General features: G+C 44.9%; 1 protein-coding gene across 2 annotated transcripts in view; it reads left to right on the top strand.

The window, feature by feature from the left end:
• The window catches only part of LOC124037147 (protein crumbs homolog 1-like), a 31,452-nt gene extending 14,128 nt beyond the window's left edge, over positions 1-17,324 (top strand). Inside the window, exons 3-8 of one of the 2 annotated variants that reach the window (XM_046351809.1) lie at positions 3,209-3,759; positions 7,669-7,834; positions 8,229-9,138; positions 12,182-12,304; positions 12,501-12,627; positions 16,850-17,324. In XM_046351809.1, coding sequence (XP_046207765.1) covers positions 3,209-3,759; positions 7,669-7,834; positions 8,229-9,138; positions 12,182-12,304; positions 12,501-12,627; positions 16,850-16,969 — 1,997 coding nt within the window. In that variant the 3' untranslated portion in view covers positions 16,970-17,324. Of the gene's footprint in view, positions 1-3,208; positions 3,760-7,668; positions 7,835-8,228; positions 9,139-12,181; positions 12,305-12,500; positions 13,876-16,849 lie in introns of those variants that run through there. The other variant, XM_046351808.1, reaches the window with a different exon arrangement.
• The last annotated feature ends 780 nt before the right edge of the window (positions 17,325-18,104 follow it).

Below are 18,104 nucleotides of genomic sequence, written 5' to 3'. Positions count from 1 at the left end.
AGGCTCATAGCTAAGGGTCTGAATACTTATGTAAATATTTCATTTTTTTATTTTTAATACATTTCCAACATTGTCTAAAAACCTGTTTTTGCTTTGTCATTGTGGAGTATTGTGTGTAGATTGAGGATAAAACGTTTTTATTTAATCCATTTTAGAATAAGGCTGTAACGTACCAAAATGTGAAAAAGGGAAGCGGTCTGAATACTTTCCGAATGGTCTGTATATGTACAACATTCTATTTGTTGTAATATTTATTTATAATCATTTTAATTCAAAATTAAGTTTTGAATTAAGCTTCATTCATAAACCATATGCCATGGAATCGGCACATCAAAAAACTCTTCCCAACGAATTTGCAATCTATATGGCACAGCTGTCAATTTTTTGGTCCTTAAATTAAAGTGGTATGCCTTTTTTTATCACAATTTTCTTTAAAACCTCTTAGTGATCCCTTCATGCGCCACTCCCGTTGACGGGATTGATTTGACATCACCCAGTGAAAAAGTAGTGCGCCAAATTCAAAAACAGAAACACTCATACAAGTGTTATATATGGGTTTAAAGATTAACTTCTTGGTAATCCAGCCAGTGTCAGATTTCAAAAAGGCTTTACAGCGAAAGTAAACCATGCTATTTTCTGAGGACAGCACCCCAGCAAACATACACATGAAAATCAGAATTCAACCCACCAGGCACAACACAAAAGTCAGAAATAACATATAATGCATGCCTTATCTTTGAAGATATTCTTCTGTTGTGTCCATTAAACATCATAAATGGTCCTTTTGTTCGATAAATTATGTCGTTATATATCCAAAATCCATTTATTTGGCGCGTATGATTCAGAAAATACACCAGTTCCAACTCACGCAAGTTGACTACACATTATCTAATTAGCTACCTGTAAACTTGATCCAAACATTTCAAACAACTTTCCTAATCCAAATTTAGGTATTTTTAAACGTAAATAATCAATAACATTTAAGACAGGATAAACTGTGTTCAATACCGGAGGAAAATAAAGTGTAGCGAGCTTTCAGGTCACGCGCCTCAACCACATCAGGACACTTCACTCGACCCTCGTTCTGAACAGGGCTACTTCTTAATTTCTCTAAGGAAAAACATCAACCAATTTCTAAAGACTATTGACATCCAGTGGAAGAGATAGGAACTGCAAGCAACTGCCTTAGAATTCCAGATTCCCAATAAAATCCCATTAAAAAGAGAGTGACCTCAAAAAAGAACTCCTAGATGGTTTGTCCTCTGGGTTTCGCCTGTCAAATAAGTACTGTTATACTCACAGACATCATTCAAACAGTTTTAGAAACGTCAGAGTGTGTTCTATCCAAATCTACTAATAATATGCATATCCTAGCTTCTGGGCCTGAGTAGCAGGCAGTTTACTTTGGGCACACTTTTCATCTAGATGTGAAAATAGTGCACCCTAGCCTTAAGAAGTTTTAACCAATTATGTTCTTTAGTGCAGGGCTGACAGACAAATTCCTTACTTTCTCCTCCTTTCACTTGCCTCTTCCATTTTTGCGGTAATGCTGCAATTAGTTGGTTGTAATTTTGAGTAGAGCAGACATTTCCATATATTTTGTGTGACATAACTCAACCAATCCTATATATATATATATATATATATATATATATAGTATTTTTTATATTTTGTTCTGTCTTTTCTGGTGGATTAAACTGAAATTGCAACCAACTTCCTGTGGCTTGTTTTAAAAATAGTGATATTTTGGAGATGATTTCATTTTCAAATAACTGTGTGGATAGACGGACCAAGGCGGAGCGTGATTAAAATTCCACATTTTATTTAAGCAAAACTTTCAAAAACAGAAAACAAACAACAAAGCGTGACATCAGCAGTGCACCATGCACTAACTCAAAACAATATCCCACACAGCAGGTGGAAACAGGGAACCCTTATGTATGATCCCCAATTAGAGACAACGAACCTCAGCTGCCTCTAATTGGGAACCATACCAAGAGCACCAACATAGAAATAATAAACCTAGAACACCCCCTAGTCACGCCCTGACCTACTATACCACAGAGAACCAAGGGCTCTCCATGGTCAGGGCATGACAGTTGAAATCTAAATCAATGTAAAAAAGCCATTCTTCAACATGGGGTGAGACATTCTTACTTATCTGCTGGAGAAGAAGTTTGAATTTTAAGCATACATTTTGTATGACTGAAGCCTTCAGTGAAAGTTCTAATGCTTTAACATTTAATTAAAAATGTTACAATTCTGCCCTCCAAAGTCATTCATTATATAAAGTAGAACATCCTTAGTAGACCTACATAATAGAGAGAGCGTAGAGCAGATCAGTCAGAAGTCACAGTGAGAGATCTGTGTTGGATTACAATGAGGTAAGGCAATGCCTTACAGGGACACAGCAGCGCTTACGACACTTACAATACAAACAAAAATGAATTCACAACAAATGGTAAGTAATTTTGATTCTTTCTTTTCAGAGAGGGATATTAATAACCAATTGCCACAAAAGCAAATTAGTAATCTGGCAGTACCCAAGAAAAGACACACAGAAACACAAACGCTGTACACACATGCTGAGATCTAGGGTTAAACTACTGCTATCCTAGATGGTATGGATAATTAAAGTCCTTTGCTCTTAAATGCATGCAGATCACCAACGCTTGTGTGTCTTTATGTAATACGCATGCATGTGTATGTGCTTGGTGTTGGGGATGTGCAAGCAATGTGTGTGTGTCACAAGGATGTGGGGCAATTAACACACTATTACCCCCCTGCCTTATTTAATTACAGCACCTGTAGCCTGCTATCTGCTACTGGAACGGGAAGTGGGTGACAATGAAAGATTACATTTGTTCTGTGTCTATGCACCTGTGTGTATGTGTGTCATGTGGGAAAAAGGCAGACAGTGCAGTCTGTGAGTGCTATCTTAGACAGATCCGAGTGTGTCCTATCTAGTGTCGTCTGGGCTGCGTCTGTAACATGGGAACCTATGGGCTTACCACACACAATATGGCATAGACTTCTTGGACAGTGAGCGAGAAAGTCATACCACTAGAAGTTGTATTTGGTATTTTTGTCACACAAAACAAATGCATAATTTGTACTATTTGGGAACAAGTAGTTGAAACCCTGAATATGTTATAATAAAACAATTACCCTCATCTTCTGTCCTCTCCCTCCCTGTCCTTCTCTGTAGAGTATGAGACGGCCCGCTTCGGCAATGAGGACTCTCAGAGCTACGCCGTTTTCACCATCACAGATGATACAGGAAGTGACATCACTGTCTCCCTCTTTCTGCGCACACTCCGCCACGCTGGCCTCTTGTTGGTGCTCGCCAATAGCACCAGCCAATACCTGCGCCTGTGGCTGGATAAGGGGCGGGTCAGCGTTCAGCTCCATAACTTTGAGACCTTGACCAGTGAGAGTTTGGTTAACGATGGGGACATCCACTTTGTGAGCGTGGTTGTGGACCGTGAGCATTTGGTCCTATACGTGGCCAACCAGAAGCAGGGCTCGGTGGAGGTCAGGACGGTGGACAGTCAGATGGGGGATGTGGTGTATGTGGGGGGTCTGGCAGAGCAGAAGGCGTCATCAGCATTCGGGGGCTACTTTAAAGGCTGTATCCAGGACCTGAGGATCAACAGTGAGAGACTGCAGTTCTTCAGGCTGGACACCACAGTGACATCATATCCTCTGGTGCTCATGGCTAATGTCACGGCGGGCTGCGCTGGGGTCGACTCCTGTAGTGTGAGTGGACTGAGCAATCTTTACTACTCTCTAAACCTGCCTCTTCTACCCCTACTCTGTCCCCTTCTTTCACCTGCCCTACCCTGTCCTTTGCCCATGCCATACCCAGTCCTGCCTTTCCCTGCTCTGCACGCAGCCATGCCTTGCCCCTGCCCTTCTGAACCTTCTGATTCTCAGCCTTCATTAACTTACTCGCCATCACTGCGTTTGAAAGCCACATATGTCACCAGTCCCACACAATCAAATTAAATTGTGTTTAAGGGTGAGGTTAAAAGTGTTAATTGGAAATGCTGTTTCGTAAGAGAAGACGAAAGAGAAGACGAAAGAGACAAGAAGACAGGGAGACAATAAGGAACTGTCAACTGTTAGGGTGCGTTCACACAGGCAGCCCAATTCTGATCTTTTGCCAAATTATTGATTTGATTGGTCAAATGACCAATTAAAGGAAAAATATCAGAATTGGGCTGCCTGTGTGAACGCAGCCATAGGACTCAGTTAGGATCAGTGCTAGGGCTAGATTACCTGACTAAAGCACTTGAAACCTTTTAATAACATAGGCCGTAATGGCTTTAATGTCCTCCATCTCACAAGGTTCGCACAAAGTAATTGAGGTGCTTAAAATACTTGACTTTACAACTCTGAAATTGGTACTCTGAAGTTGGTACTTGAAAAGTACTTGAATTCAAAAGAGAGGAGAAGAGAAAATGATCAAATGTGTTCATATGAATATTATTAGAAAAATGTATTGGTCTTGTGAATTAATTTCCAGGCAGACTACCAAGTTTCATTTCCTCACGTGTTTCGGCTCTGGTTACCAGGCGAGCTTGCTCATTCCACTCACACTGCCGTTCAGCCAGGCAGGTACCAAACTGACTGATTAGTCAACGCCAAACATCACATCGATAGCTAAAATGCCAGGCGAATGTAGATTCGACCCTGCCTGGCAGTATAAATGGGTTTTGCCAGACCCAACATTTTGTTACGTTACAGCCTTATTGTAAAACTGGTTAAATAATTGGGTTAACCAGGTAGGCAAGTTGAGAACAAGTTCTCATTTACAACTGCGACCTGGCCAAGATAAAGCAAAGCAGTTAGACACATACAACAACACAGAGTTACACATGAAGCAAAACAAACATACAGTCAATAATACAGTACAAAAACAAGTCTATATACAATGTGAGCAAATGAGGTGAGATAAGAGAGGTAAAGGCAATAAAAAGGCCACGGTGGCGAAGAAATACAATATAGCAAGTAAAACACTGGAATTGTAGATTTTCAGTAGGTGAATGTGCAAAGTAGAAATGCTGAGGTGCAAGGGAGCAAAAATAAATAAATAATAAATAAATACAGTAGGGATGAGTAAATTGTTTGGGCTATTTATAGATGGGCTATGTACAGGTGCAGTGATCTATGAGCTCCTCTGACAGCTGGTGTTTAAAGCTGGTGAGGAAGAGAAGTGTTTCCAGTTTCAGAGATTTTTGTAGTTTGTTCCAGTCATTGGCAGCAGAGAACTGGAAGGACAGGCGGCCAAAGGATGAATTGGCCCTGGGGGTGACCAGTGAAATACACCTGCTGGAGCATGTGCTATGGTGGGTGCTGCTATGGTGACCAGCGAGCTGAGATGAGACGGGACTTTATCTAGCAGGGTCTTGTAGATGACCTGGAACCAGTGGGTTTGGCGACGAGTATGAAGCGAGGGCCAGCCAACGAGAGCGTACAGGTCGCAGTGGTGGGTAGTACATGGGGCTTTGGTGACAAAACGGATGGCACTGTGATAGACTGCATCCAATTTGTTGAGTAGGGTGCTGGAGGCTATTTTGTAAATGACAATGCCGAAATCGAGGATCGGTAGGATGGTCATTTTCACGAGGGTATGTTTGGCAGCATGAGTGAAGGATGCTTTGTTGCGAAATATGAAGCAAATTCTAGATTTAACTTTGGATTGGAGATGTTTGATGTGAGTCTGGAAGGAGAGTTTACAGTCTAACCAGACACCTAGGTATTTGTAGTTGTCCACATATGTCAGAAACGTCCAGAGTGGTGATGCTGGGCGGGCGGGCAGGTGCAGGCAGCGATCGGTTGAAGAGCATGCATTTCGTTTTACTTGTATTTAAGAGCAGTTGGAATGATGGAAGGAGAATTTTATGGCATTGAAGCTCATCTGGAGGGTAGTTAACACAGTGTCCAAAGAACGGCCTGAAGTATACAGGATGGTGTCGTCTGCGTAGAGGTGGATCAGAGACTGAACAGCAGCAAGAGCGCCATCAGTGATGTATACAGAGAAAAGAGTTGGCCCAAGAATTGAACCTTGTGGCACCACCATAGAGACTTCCAGAGGCCCAGACAACAGGCCCTCCAATTTGACACACTGAACTCTATCGGAAAAGTAGTTGGTGAACCAGGTGAGGCAATCATTTGAGAAACCGAGGCTGTTGAGCCTGCTGATGAGGATGTGGTGAGTGACAGAGTCAAAAGCCTTGGCCAGGTCAATGAATACGGCTGCACAGTATTGTTTCTTATCGTTGGCGGTTAAGATATCGTTTAGGGCCATGAGCATGGCTGAGGTGCACCCATGACCAGCTCTGAAACCAGATTGCATAGTGGAGAAGGTACGGTAGGATTCGAAATGGTCGGTAATCTGTTTGTTAACTTGGCTGTCGAAGACCTTAGAAAGGCAGGTTAGGATAGATATAGGTCTGTAGCAGTTTGGGTCAAGAGTGTGTCCCCCTTTGAAGAGGGGGATGACCGCAGCTGCTTTCCAATGTTTGGGAATCTCAGACGACACGAAAGAGAGGTTAAACAGGCTAGTAATCGGGGTTGCAACAATTTCGGCAGATCATTTTAGAAAGAAAGGGTTCAGATTGTCTAGCCCAGCTGTGGCCTCCATCATTCTTAAATGGAAGACAAGACTCTTCATAGAGCTGGCAGCCCGGCCAAACTGAGCAGTCTGGCATTCTCTGGATTTATGGTGCTTTCAAGACAATGGGAACTCGGGAAAAAACAAGATTCATCATGATGTCAGTGATCTTCAGGTCGGAGCTCTAGAAAGATGCCCGAGTTGGAATTGCGAGTTGGATGACCGTCCAAAATGTATTTTCCTAGTCGGAGCTCAGTTCCAGTTGTCTTGAAGTCACTGAAGTCTGAGATTTCCCAGTTCCAAGTTTCCAATTGTTTTGAACACGGCAGAAGTCATGCTGGATTGACAGCACGGCCAATGTATTCAACCTTTTCTGGCCCATAGTGTTGAATTCTTATCATTTTAAGCTTGGAAAAGAGACCTTTAAACCTAGACTTAGGCCACACACCCACTCCACTGAACAGCAGACTAGTGATTGCTTTGCAATGCTTACAGTTAGTCACTGATTCCTTCCAAACCACTCATTGTTGAATTTGCTATTTTGTCACACAACACTACGCCACAGAAGTTTTGAGGGAGCGTGCAATTGGCATGCTGAATGCAGAATTGTCTACCAGAGATGTTGCCAAATAATTTAATTTAAATTTCTCTAGCATAAGTTTCTCTACCATAAACTGCCAACGTCATTTTATAGAATTTGGCTTCTTCTTCACCTGCAGGATTGTCTGAGAACAGCCACCCAGACAGCTGATGAAGCTGAGGAGTATTTCAGTCTGTAATAAAGGCCTTTTGTGTGGAAAAAACTCATTCTGATTGGCTGGACCTGACTCCCCAGTGGGTAGGCCTGGCTCCCGAGTGGGTGGGCCTAACCCCCCCCCCCCCCCCGAGGCTGACTGATGGCTGCGCCCCTGCCCAATCATGTGAAATCCATAGATTAGAGCCTAATGAATTTATGAATTATAAAAGATAACCTGACTGTCCCTATATCCTTTAGTAGGAGAAATAATAATAATATTAATAAATGGTATTTTCTTTCTCTCCCTCTCCAGAGGAACCCTTGTCAGAATGGGGGGATGTGCTACTCCATGTGGGATGACTTCACCTGCACCTGCCCCCACAACACTGCAGGGCGGCGCTGTGAGAAAGTCAAGTGGTGTGAGCTTGCCCCCTGTCCCGCAAAGGCGGAGTGCCGCACCCTCAACCAGGGATACGACTGTGAGTCATTCTTCCCTAAATCTGCTCGTCGGTCTGTGAGGTAGGACTGGGATTAGGACAGATTAGCCCGTGGTTGTATTAGTGATGATTTACATGGCCGTCTGTCTGCCCTGTCACCCCTATGATTAGCTGTCCTGGAAGGAAGACAGAAACAACACTGTCACTCAGAAAAAGCAGAGGATACAGTGTTGTTGTGTCTGCCTAGCACACATTCGCTCATCATTCAGCCTCCTTGTGGTTGATTTTCTATTTATTTGTTCATGTAAATTTTTCGCTTTATTCCTACTTTTATTCCATGGTCCATATTCCATCACGTTTTGGACTGATCCTGAGGGTTAAAGCCTTTATTAATTGACCACATATTTACATACATATCCATTCTTTTCCTTCCCAGGCTTCTCCAGCGCTACCTTCCTTGCCGACAGCAGTGTACTGTCTTACCGCGGTAACGGCCGTATCCAACGTGGCCTGGCCAGCATCACCGCCAGCCTGCGCACCCGTAAACGCCACGTCGCCATCCTGCATGCCGAGCGCGGGCCGGAGTTTGTGACGGTGTCTGTGCAGCATGGCCTTCTCTTCTTGGAGCTACAGAGCGGGGAGGGCTCGTCCACGGTTTCCCTGAAAAGCCGCGTGGGGGTCAGCGACGGGGATTGGCACAGCGTCCACCTCTTCATGGTCACCCCATGGGCAGAGGTGTCCCGCTGGACCCTAGTGCTGGATGAGGAAGTGGATGAAGCTGGGAGCTCCAGCAGCGAAGGGGGAAACCTGGACTTCCTCAGGGAGGGGGTGGACATCCAGCTGGGGGGGCTTGGGCCCAAGGCTGGCTGGAGCCTAGAGGGGTGCCTGGGTACTGTGGAGGTGGGGGGCATCGCCCTGCCTTACTACAGCCCCTTAGAGGTCAACCTGCCCCGGATTCAGGAGGAGCAGTTCCTTCGGACATCCCCCAACCCACCCCGTAGCGGGTGCAGTGGAGGCCCAGTGTGCCAGCCCAGCCCTTGCATGAATGGAGGTAGCTGTCAGGACCTCTGGAACCTGTTCAACTGTAGCTGTGAGGAGGGCTGGACCGGACGCCGCTGTGAGCGTAACACAGACACCTGCGCCTCCAATCCCTGTATCCATGGCAACTGCAGCATTCAGGGGCTGGCATATGAGTGTGCCTGTGAGTTTGGCTACACCGGGGTGGACTGTGAGGAGGAGGTGGATGTGTGTGAGAACCATCTATGCGCTCATGGAGGCACGTGTCTACATGGAGTGGACAAGTACGCCTGTCTGTGTGCAGAGAACTACACCGGACCTTACTGCAAGTGAGTCACATGGGTGGGGTTAGGAATGGAACGGAATATCATATTAATTTTTATACAGAGGAATGAACACACAACCAAACAGTCACCTTCCTTTTATCTGCAAAGTTTTGTATTCCAAAATTGCAGTCCCTTTGAGATTAGACACAATTTGCTAAATGTTTAAGTATTAAGTCCACAAATAGGCTTTAATAACAAACAGTTGAAAGAATAACATCAAAAAAACTATATTTTATGTTTTGAAAACATGGATTCTGCATTTGGAATATTTCACTGAGATAAAAGTATAATCCAAGGATCTTTTAAAGCAATCGGACACCAGTGGGACTCCCTTTTAGCTCTATTATGGATAGGACACACCAGTGGGACTCCCTTTTAGCTCTATTACACCGTAAGGAAAAAGGAAACCATGTAAATGTTCAGATCTCTGTAAAGCACTTAAACCATGCATGAACTGTGTGTTTTAGTTGCAGCATTTCTGTTCGACTTAACGTCATATATGGCTCCAGTGTGTCGCTGTAGTCTGTGTAGGAACATTGCTGCAGTGTGTCACTGTAGTGCACTGTGTGTGGTGTATTTATCTCCCTGGGGGTTCAGCGCTACTGCCTCTCATCTCCCGTTTGCCTTGGAGCATCATCGAGGGAATGCCTTCATCCATTTATCTTGTAAACACACACTCTCTCTCACATGCACTACCAAACACTCTCTCTTTCTCTCTCGCTCACACACATTCTCTCACATCGCTCCTTCACAAGGGCGTTTTTGAAACAACTTCCCTCGGCAAGCTCGAGTTTCAGACAAGATGTCTATCTTTGCTGGAAAGTTTTCATCCTAAATCATTTTTTTTATTCTAAACTCAGCAAAAAAAGAAACGTCCTCTCACTGTCAACTGCGTTTATTTTCAGCAAACTTAACATGTGTAAATATTTGTATGAACATAACAAGATTCAACAACTGAGACATAAACTGAACAAGTCCTGGAAATGGAATAATGTGTCTCCGAACAAAGGGGGGGTCAAAATCAAAAGTAACAGTCAGTATCTGGTGTGGCCACCAGCTGCATTAAGTCCTGCAGTGCATCTCCTCCTCATGGACTGCACCAGATTTGCCAGTTATTGCTGTGAGATGTTACCCCACTCTTCCACCAAGGCACCTGCAAGTTCCCAGACATTTCTGGGGGGAATGTCCCTAGCCCTCACCCTTCAATTCAACAGGTCCCAGACGTGCTCAATGGGATTGAGATACGGGCTCTTCGCTGGCCATGGCAGAACACTGACATACCTGTCTTGCAGGAAATCACGCACAGTATGAGCAGTATGGCTGGTGGCATTGTCATGCTGGAGGGTCATGTCAGGATGAGCCTGCAGGAAATGTACCACATGAGGGAAGAGGATGTCTTCCCTGTACCGCACAGCGTTGAGATTGCCTGCAATGACAACAAGCTCAGTCCAATGATGCTGTGACACACCGCCCCAGACCATGACGGATCCTCCACTTCCAAATCGATTCCGCTCCAGAGTACAGGCCTCAGTATAACACTCATTCCTTCAACGATAGACGCAAATCTGACCGTCACCCCTGGTGAGACAAAAGCGACTCGTCAGTGAAGAGCACTTTTTGCCAGTCCTGTCTGGTCCAGCAACAGTGGGTTTGTGCCCATAGGCGACATTGATGTCTGGTGAGGACCTGCCTTACAATAGGCCTACGAGCCCTCAGTGCAGCCTCTCTCAGCCTATTGCAGACAGTCTGAGCACTGATGGAGGGATTGTGCATTCCTGGTGTAACTTGGGCAGTTGTTGTTGCCATCCTGAACCTGTCCCGCAGGTGGGATGTTCGGATGTATCGATCCTGTGCATGTGTTGTTACACGTGGTCTGCCACTGCGAGGACGATCAGCTGTCCAGCCTGTCTCCCTGTAGCGCTGTCTTAGGCGTCTCGCAGTACGGACATTGCAATTTATTGCCCTGGCCACATCCTCATGCCTCCTTGCAGCATGCCTATGGCATGCTCATGCAGATGAGCAGGGACCCTGGGCCTCTTTCTTTTGGTGTTTTCAGAGTCAGTTGAAATGCCTCTTTAGTGTCCTAAGTTTTCATAACTGTGACCTTAATTGCCTGCAGTCTGTAAGCTGTTAGTGTCTTAACGACCATTCCACAGGTACATGTTCATTAATTGTTTATGGCTCATTGAACAACCATGGGAAACAGTGTTTAAACCCTTTACAATGAAGATCTGTGAAGTTATTTGGATTTTTACAAATTATCTTTGAAAGACAAGGTTTTTTGCTGAGTTTATGTATTCTCTCTCTCTCTCTCTCTCTTTCTCTCGCTCTCTCTCTCTCTCTCTCTCTCTCTCTCTCTCTCTCTCTCTCTCTCTCGCTCTCGCTCTCGCTCTCTCTCTCTCTCTCTCTCTCTCTCTCTCTCTCTCTCTCTCTCTCTCTCTCTCTCTCTCTCTCTCTCTCTCTCTCTCTCTCTCTCTCTCTCTCTCTCTCTCTCTCTCTCTCTCCAGTGATCGCATTGAGGAAATGCCATGGTACATAGACATCAGAAAATTGTAAGTTTTATTATTTGATACTCCTCCCACCTATTTCAAGAAATGACATAACAACCAGCACCAGTGTTTTCCCCCTACATATCCGGACATTGTAAGTCCATCAGAGCAGGACAGAGTCTGTGATGTTTTAAAGTCCTATAGGAGTGGTTTAATGTCCTGTTCTTGAGGAGCAGTCGGGGGTCTAAATGTCTCTATCCTGATCGCCCCCTACATCCTGTAGTCTCCCAGTGGGGAGACAGACGGTACATCCCACTCCCCCAAGTTCACACACGCATATTAGTAGACAATAAAACCCTTTACCCTATAACCCCCTGCCCCCCATTGTTTAACGCCGGGTGGTGCTTCTTCTACGCACCGCTACTCGCTCAACCCCGCTACCGGAAGCAAGACAATGTCCTTCCCCCTTCCCATCGAAATCTCTCATATGCACACACACCCTCTAGAGGAGTGTGCCTGTCTGATTGTGTGGCCTGTATGTGGTTTTCTCTCCTCAGTAGGCCCAAGCTGCCCGTGTCTGTCTGTGGAGATGCGGCCAGAAACTACATCTGCTTCAATGCAGGGAACTGCACTGAGAGAGACCTGTCTTGCGACTGTCTACCCGGCTTCACAGGACACCGGTAAGAGAAAGAGTTCAATAAAGAAAAGAGAAGGATACAGAGTGAAAAGGAAGGACGATGGTAGAGATCATCTAAAAGTATACCCAGGAAATAGGTGAAGTTTGTAAAACATTCATTAGACTCAGACCATCCTGATGTTGTGTGTCGTCTCTTTTTTTGCCTCTGTTTCTATATCTGACCCTCATCCTGCGTGAAGCTGTGAGCAGGAGGTGGATGAGTGCAAGTCCAACCCCTGCCTGAACGGGGGCTACTGCCGAAACCTCATTAACAACTACCACTGTGTGTGTGACATGAGTTTCGCCGGGGACAATTGCCAGGTCGACGTAAGCGACATTTACTTTTACATGGCTGTTCTGTTCTGGCAGAACCTCTTCCAGCTGATCTCTTTCCTCATCCTGAACCTTGATGACGCTCCTGTGATCGACTGGGGAGGGCAAGTCGACTGAGAGAGAGAGAGTGTGTGTGCTCGTGCGTGTGTGTGTGCATGTGTTTGTGCATGTGCGTTCGAATGGTGTATAAACTTGAGATTTATGATGATGCGTGTTTCAGGTGTTAAATGCCTGTTCAATGAAAAACAGCTATGTTCTAAATAGGTGAGTGCTGTTATATCTGTGTCTGTGTATTACATTACCACTGGGGTTAGCAAAGGGGATTCTTTAAACTCGGTGTTTAGGGATTAAATCCAGCTGTGACAGCTGACCACTGAGAACTTAAGAAACAATAGGAGTTGTTCCTGAACTGGGCCAATGAGAAATTGGAGCCCTGGACAAGACTTAATGTCTCTGAGTGTAAAAGTACAACTTAGCAATAGGTTTAATTGTTTTTCTATTGTTCAGGTGAGCCAAGTTCAAATGTATTATCTTCCTTTTCTGACAAGAGCACAGAGCTGTTTTTTTTGTGCCTTAAAACAACAGGTTTTTTTTATGGCAGCAGATTTTTATAAAAAAGTGGTGTGAGTTTGGAATATCCTCTCTGTTGAATATGACAATATGAATATCCTTTGGGCGATGTTGCTAAACTAACACAGATCACGTAGCATTGTATTGTACATTAGACTAAGCTATACAGAAACTATAATAATGGGTATTTTCCATGGACCAAACGGAAAACAAGACACAGGTTTTTGCAATTACACAGAATCGTCAGTGTAGAACCACCATTGTTTTATTATTGAAAAACAAATTCACTTTTGGAAAATAAAAATACATACAGTATTTTCTTGGATGAATCTTGTCTCTGAAAGCAAAATGTCTCACAATATATGGTCAGGCTCATGTCCATTTGATGTTGTGTGTTCCTTGAGGATAATGGTACTGTACATACAAATACTGTAAGTGGTGTAGCTAGATGGATTCCCCTAGGCCCTTGAAGGCAGCGAATCACACTTACCGTTTATCAATTTTAAACTAATCAAAATTCTGTCACACGTTCTCTGTTGTTGTCTATACCTACAAATCAGTCTGTCTCTATGTCCATCTCTCTATCTGTATGTCTCTATATATATCCGTCCGTCCGTCCGTCTTTCTACAAAAGTATGTGGACACCACTTCATATTAGTGGATTCGGTTATTTCAGCCACACACGCTGCTGACAGGTGTATCAAATCAGGCACACAGCCATGCAATCTCCATAGACAAACATTGACAATAAAATGGCCTTCCTGAAGAGCTCAGTGACTTTCAATGTGGTACTATCATAGGATGCTACCTTTCCAACAGGTCAGTTCGTCACATTTCTGCCCTGCCAGAGCTGCGTTGGTCAACTGTAAGTGATGTTATCATGAAGTGGAAGGTCCAAACAACCTCTGGAAGCAACATCAGCACAAGAACTGTTCGTCGATTTCCATGGCCGAGGAGCCGAACACAAGCTTAAGATCACCATGCGTAATGCAAAGTGTCGGCTGGAGTGGTGTAAAGCTCACCGCCATTGGACTCTGGAGCAGTGGAAACGTGTTCTCTGGAGTGATGAATCACGCTTCCCCAACTGGTGAAGTCTGACGGACTAATCTGGGTTTGGCGGATGCCAGGAGAACGCTACCTGCCCCAATGCATAGTGTCAACTGTAAAGTTTAGTGGAGAGTAATAATGTTTTCATGGTTCAGGCTAGGCCCCTTAGTTGCAGTGAAGGGAAATCTACCACCACAGCATACAATGGCATTCTAGACGATTCTGTGCATCCAACTTTATATCAACAGTTTGGGGAAGGCCCTTTCCTGTTTCAGCATGACAATGCTGGTCATAGACTTGGAAAGCCTTCCCAGAAGACTGGAGGCTATTATAACAGCAAAGGTGGGACCAAATCCCTATTAATGCCGATGATTTTGGAATGAGATGTTCGATGAGCAGGTGTCCACATACCTTTGGCCATGTAGTGTATCTTGCTCTCGATGGGTCTGTTTCCGTTCTGAGGTGTTTTGTCATGTCTTACTTTTTTTAAACCACTTTCTGTCTTCAAATAAACATTTCCTGTTTTTTCATCCTCATCGGTTGTTTATCCTCCTTTCACTACCTGTCTTAATTTATCCAACATTTTGTCTTCCAGTCCTAATTCTTTCCACCTCAATGATCTGAGAAAATAAAGCAGTAGGTTTTGGAGAAAGTTGGATGGCTAAAGCTTGCCATCAGAAACGGCTCCAAAACATCCCACTTGGCAAAAACTGGTTGACTCAATGTAGATTCCACATCATTTCAACAACAAAAATCTAAATCCAATGGCATGGTGACAATTGTTGTTGATTTCACGTTGAATTCACGTTAGTTGACAATTAATGGGAAGTGTCCTGTAGCTGTCACTGCTCTAGGACCTGGTGACAGTGGAAAGTCAACCCCTGAAGCTGCCACTAAATGTCACTTCAACACTCTGCCATGACTTTACCTCTCTTGTCACAGTTTCAGAGTGCTCGAACCTACACTTGCCAACAGTTATTCCACTGGTCATAGACTTGTCAATGTAAGTTCCGGGCAGAGGTGTGTGTGTTTGTCTGTTTATGTACGTATGTACGGGCAGACATAGATCCATTGGTGTAAGTACTCCATGGGTATTCCGGTGAGCTGTGTGGCACGGCTGTTAGATAGAGATGGTGCTTGGCCAGCTAAAAGCTGCCTTTGTTTCCATCTGAAGTGCAACTCCGCATTGATCTGGTGGCGTACCTGCAGGTTGGGACTGTTTCACAGAAATGCACGAGGGCAGCTTAACTGGCAGACATGCTCGTTCCTCTAGAGACAGTCTCACACACACACACACACACACACACACACACACACACACACACACACACACACACACACACACACACACACACACACACACACACACACACACACACACACACACACACACACACACACACACACACACACACACACACACACACACACTGTATATATAGGCACACAGTACAGGACACATCTTCCTGTCAGACACCTAGGTGCTGAGATGCGCACTGTGTAGCTGCAGTAGGGAGAGACTGTGTGTGGGGGCTTTCTCTGCCATAGAAACTGCTTAGAATGCAGACTGGTTAGAGAGTAGAGTCCTGAACCTGTCTGCCTCTGACTGATGAAGACCCTTGGCTGTGGAGTTCTCTGGGTCTGGGTACTCTGTGTTACGTTCACTCTGAGAGTAAACCCGTCTCATCTGACAGGTAAACAAACAACATATTATTGTTGAAACAAGACAGAGTAGTATGGTTCCCGAATGTTGTTGTGGTGTTATTGTTTTCATTGAGGAATGTTTTACAGTGGCACCGCAAGGGCATGTTGCTAACTCTTTACCTGTGTGGAGGGAAGTAACTGTTGACTTGTTTTAACTGGCCATATCTCCCAGAAGCTCCTCAGCATGGCTCCAATATGATACCAGGCAATATGACATGTGTAAGGGCATTTTGGCGGTGGCTCAGTATGATGGCACGTTTTGTCAAACCCATCAGATATACAACACACAGATTGCTGTGAATCAGTGTCAAAAACAGTGATGATTTCACTTGCATATTGGGTCATTAGGAAAATGCTATGATTTTGTGTTGTTTGATGGTTGTCTGTGGTTTGGATTCAAATTGTGTTTACACAGTTGTGTGTGTGTTTCTGGGTGTGTTGATGCGACCCTGCGTGTGTGATTCTCCTCTGACGGAGCGTAACCCCAGGTGTCTTGCACAGGGCGGAGATGCTTGTGCCGTGTGTGGATAATAGTCCTGTTGCTGGAGTTAGTCTCAGCCAAAATCTGGGCAGGGTTCACCCCTCCAGTCTCCTACCCAGTCTGGGTCAGTCCCTGGTACGAGCTCTACTGCCTACGGACTCGAGAACAGATCCCTCATGACGCTGGTAGAGGACTTGGAAGCGGAGTGCCTTGTGTCTGTGTTCCTTCCCTCCCTGGTCTGACCAGTATTTTTTTATCATGATGTTAATGCACTTTTGCACCTTTTAATTGATGTTCATGTTTTTCCTGCTTCCCCATTTTTTTGTGTACTTGTACTTACCCCCGTCTCCCCTCCTCCTCTCCCTCCCCCCTCCTCCTCTTCCTCCCCTCTCCTCAATCCATTTCCCTCTCCAGTTGACCTCTGAGGGCCTAACCTCTGACCTGTTGCTGTCAGTCACTCTAGTGTCTGTTGTGCTGCTGCTGGCCCTGGTCAGTACCTCCATGGACCTGATGGCGCTGAACCGGTGGCGCTGAACCGGATGGCCATCCACGGCACCTACAGCCCCAGCCGATAGGAGAAAGAGTGATCTCGCATAGAGATGTGGACATAGCCCATCCGACACTCATGGAGAGACTTATATAGAAGACTGGGGCCAGTTCCAAACCCACCACTCAACACTGTCCTGACATTGTTCCATTGAGAGACTCATATAGGAAACACACTCACTGGCCTGGACCCAGTTTCAAACCCATCACCCAACATGGCTTTTGCAATCTAACTCATCCCAAACCACCTCGATTGGGTTGAGGTCGGCTGATTGTGGAGGCCAGGTCATCTGATGCAGCACTCCATCACTCTCCTTCTTGGTCAAATAGCCTTACACGGCCTGGGAGGTGTGTTGGGTCATTGTCCTGTTGAAAAACAAATATTAGTCCCACTAAGCGCAAACCAGCTGGGATGGCGTATCACTGCAGAATGCTGTGGTAGCCATGCTGGTTAAGTGTGCCATAAACTCTAAATAAATCACTGTCAGTGTCACCAGCAAAGCACCATCACACCTCCTCCTCCATGCTTCACTGTGGGAACCAAACATGCGTAGATTATCCGCTCACCTACTCTGCGTCTCACAAAGATACGACGGTTGGAACCAAAAATCTCAAATTTGGACTCATCAGACCATCAAATATAAATATATATTTTAATTTGTTTAACACTTTTTTGGTTACTATATGATTCCATATGTATTATTTCATAGTTTGGATGTCTTCACTATTATTCTACAATGTAAAAATAAAGAAAAACCCTTGATTGAGTAGGTGTGTCTGTATATACAGTGCCTTCAGAAAGTATTCAGACCCCTTAATTCTAAAAATTGATTTATGTTCGATCGGGTTCAAGTCCGGGCTCTGGCTGTGCCATTCAAGTATATTCAGAGACTTGTCCCGAAGCCACTCATGTGTTGTCTTGGCTGTGTGCTTAGGGTCGTTGTCCTGTTGGAAGGTGAACCTTCACCCAAGTCTGAGGTTCTGAGCGCTCTGGAGCAGGTTTTTATCAAGGATCTCTATTTACTTTGCTCCATTCATCTTTGCCTCCATCCTAACAAGTGTCCCAGTCCCTGCCGTTGAAAAACATCCCCACAGCATGATGCTACCACCACCATGCTTCACT

This window comes from Oncorhynchus gorbuscha, linkage group LG06, assembly GCF_021184085.1.
Source record: "Oncorhynchus gorbuscha isolate QuinsamMale2020 ecotype Even-year linkage group LG06, OgorEven_v1.0, whole genome shotgun sequence".
NCBI lineage: Eukaryota > Metazoa > Chordata > Actinopteri > Salmoniformes > Salmonidae > Oncorhynchus > Oncorhynchus gorbuscha.
The sequence above is the reverse complement of the archived record's forward strand: the minus strand, read 5'-3'. Positions and strand labels throughout refer to the sequence as shown.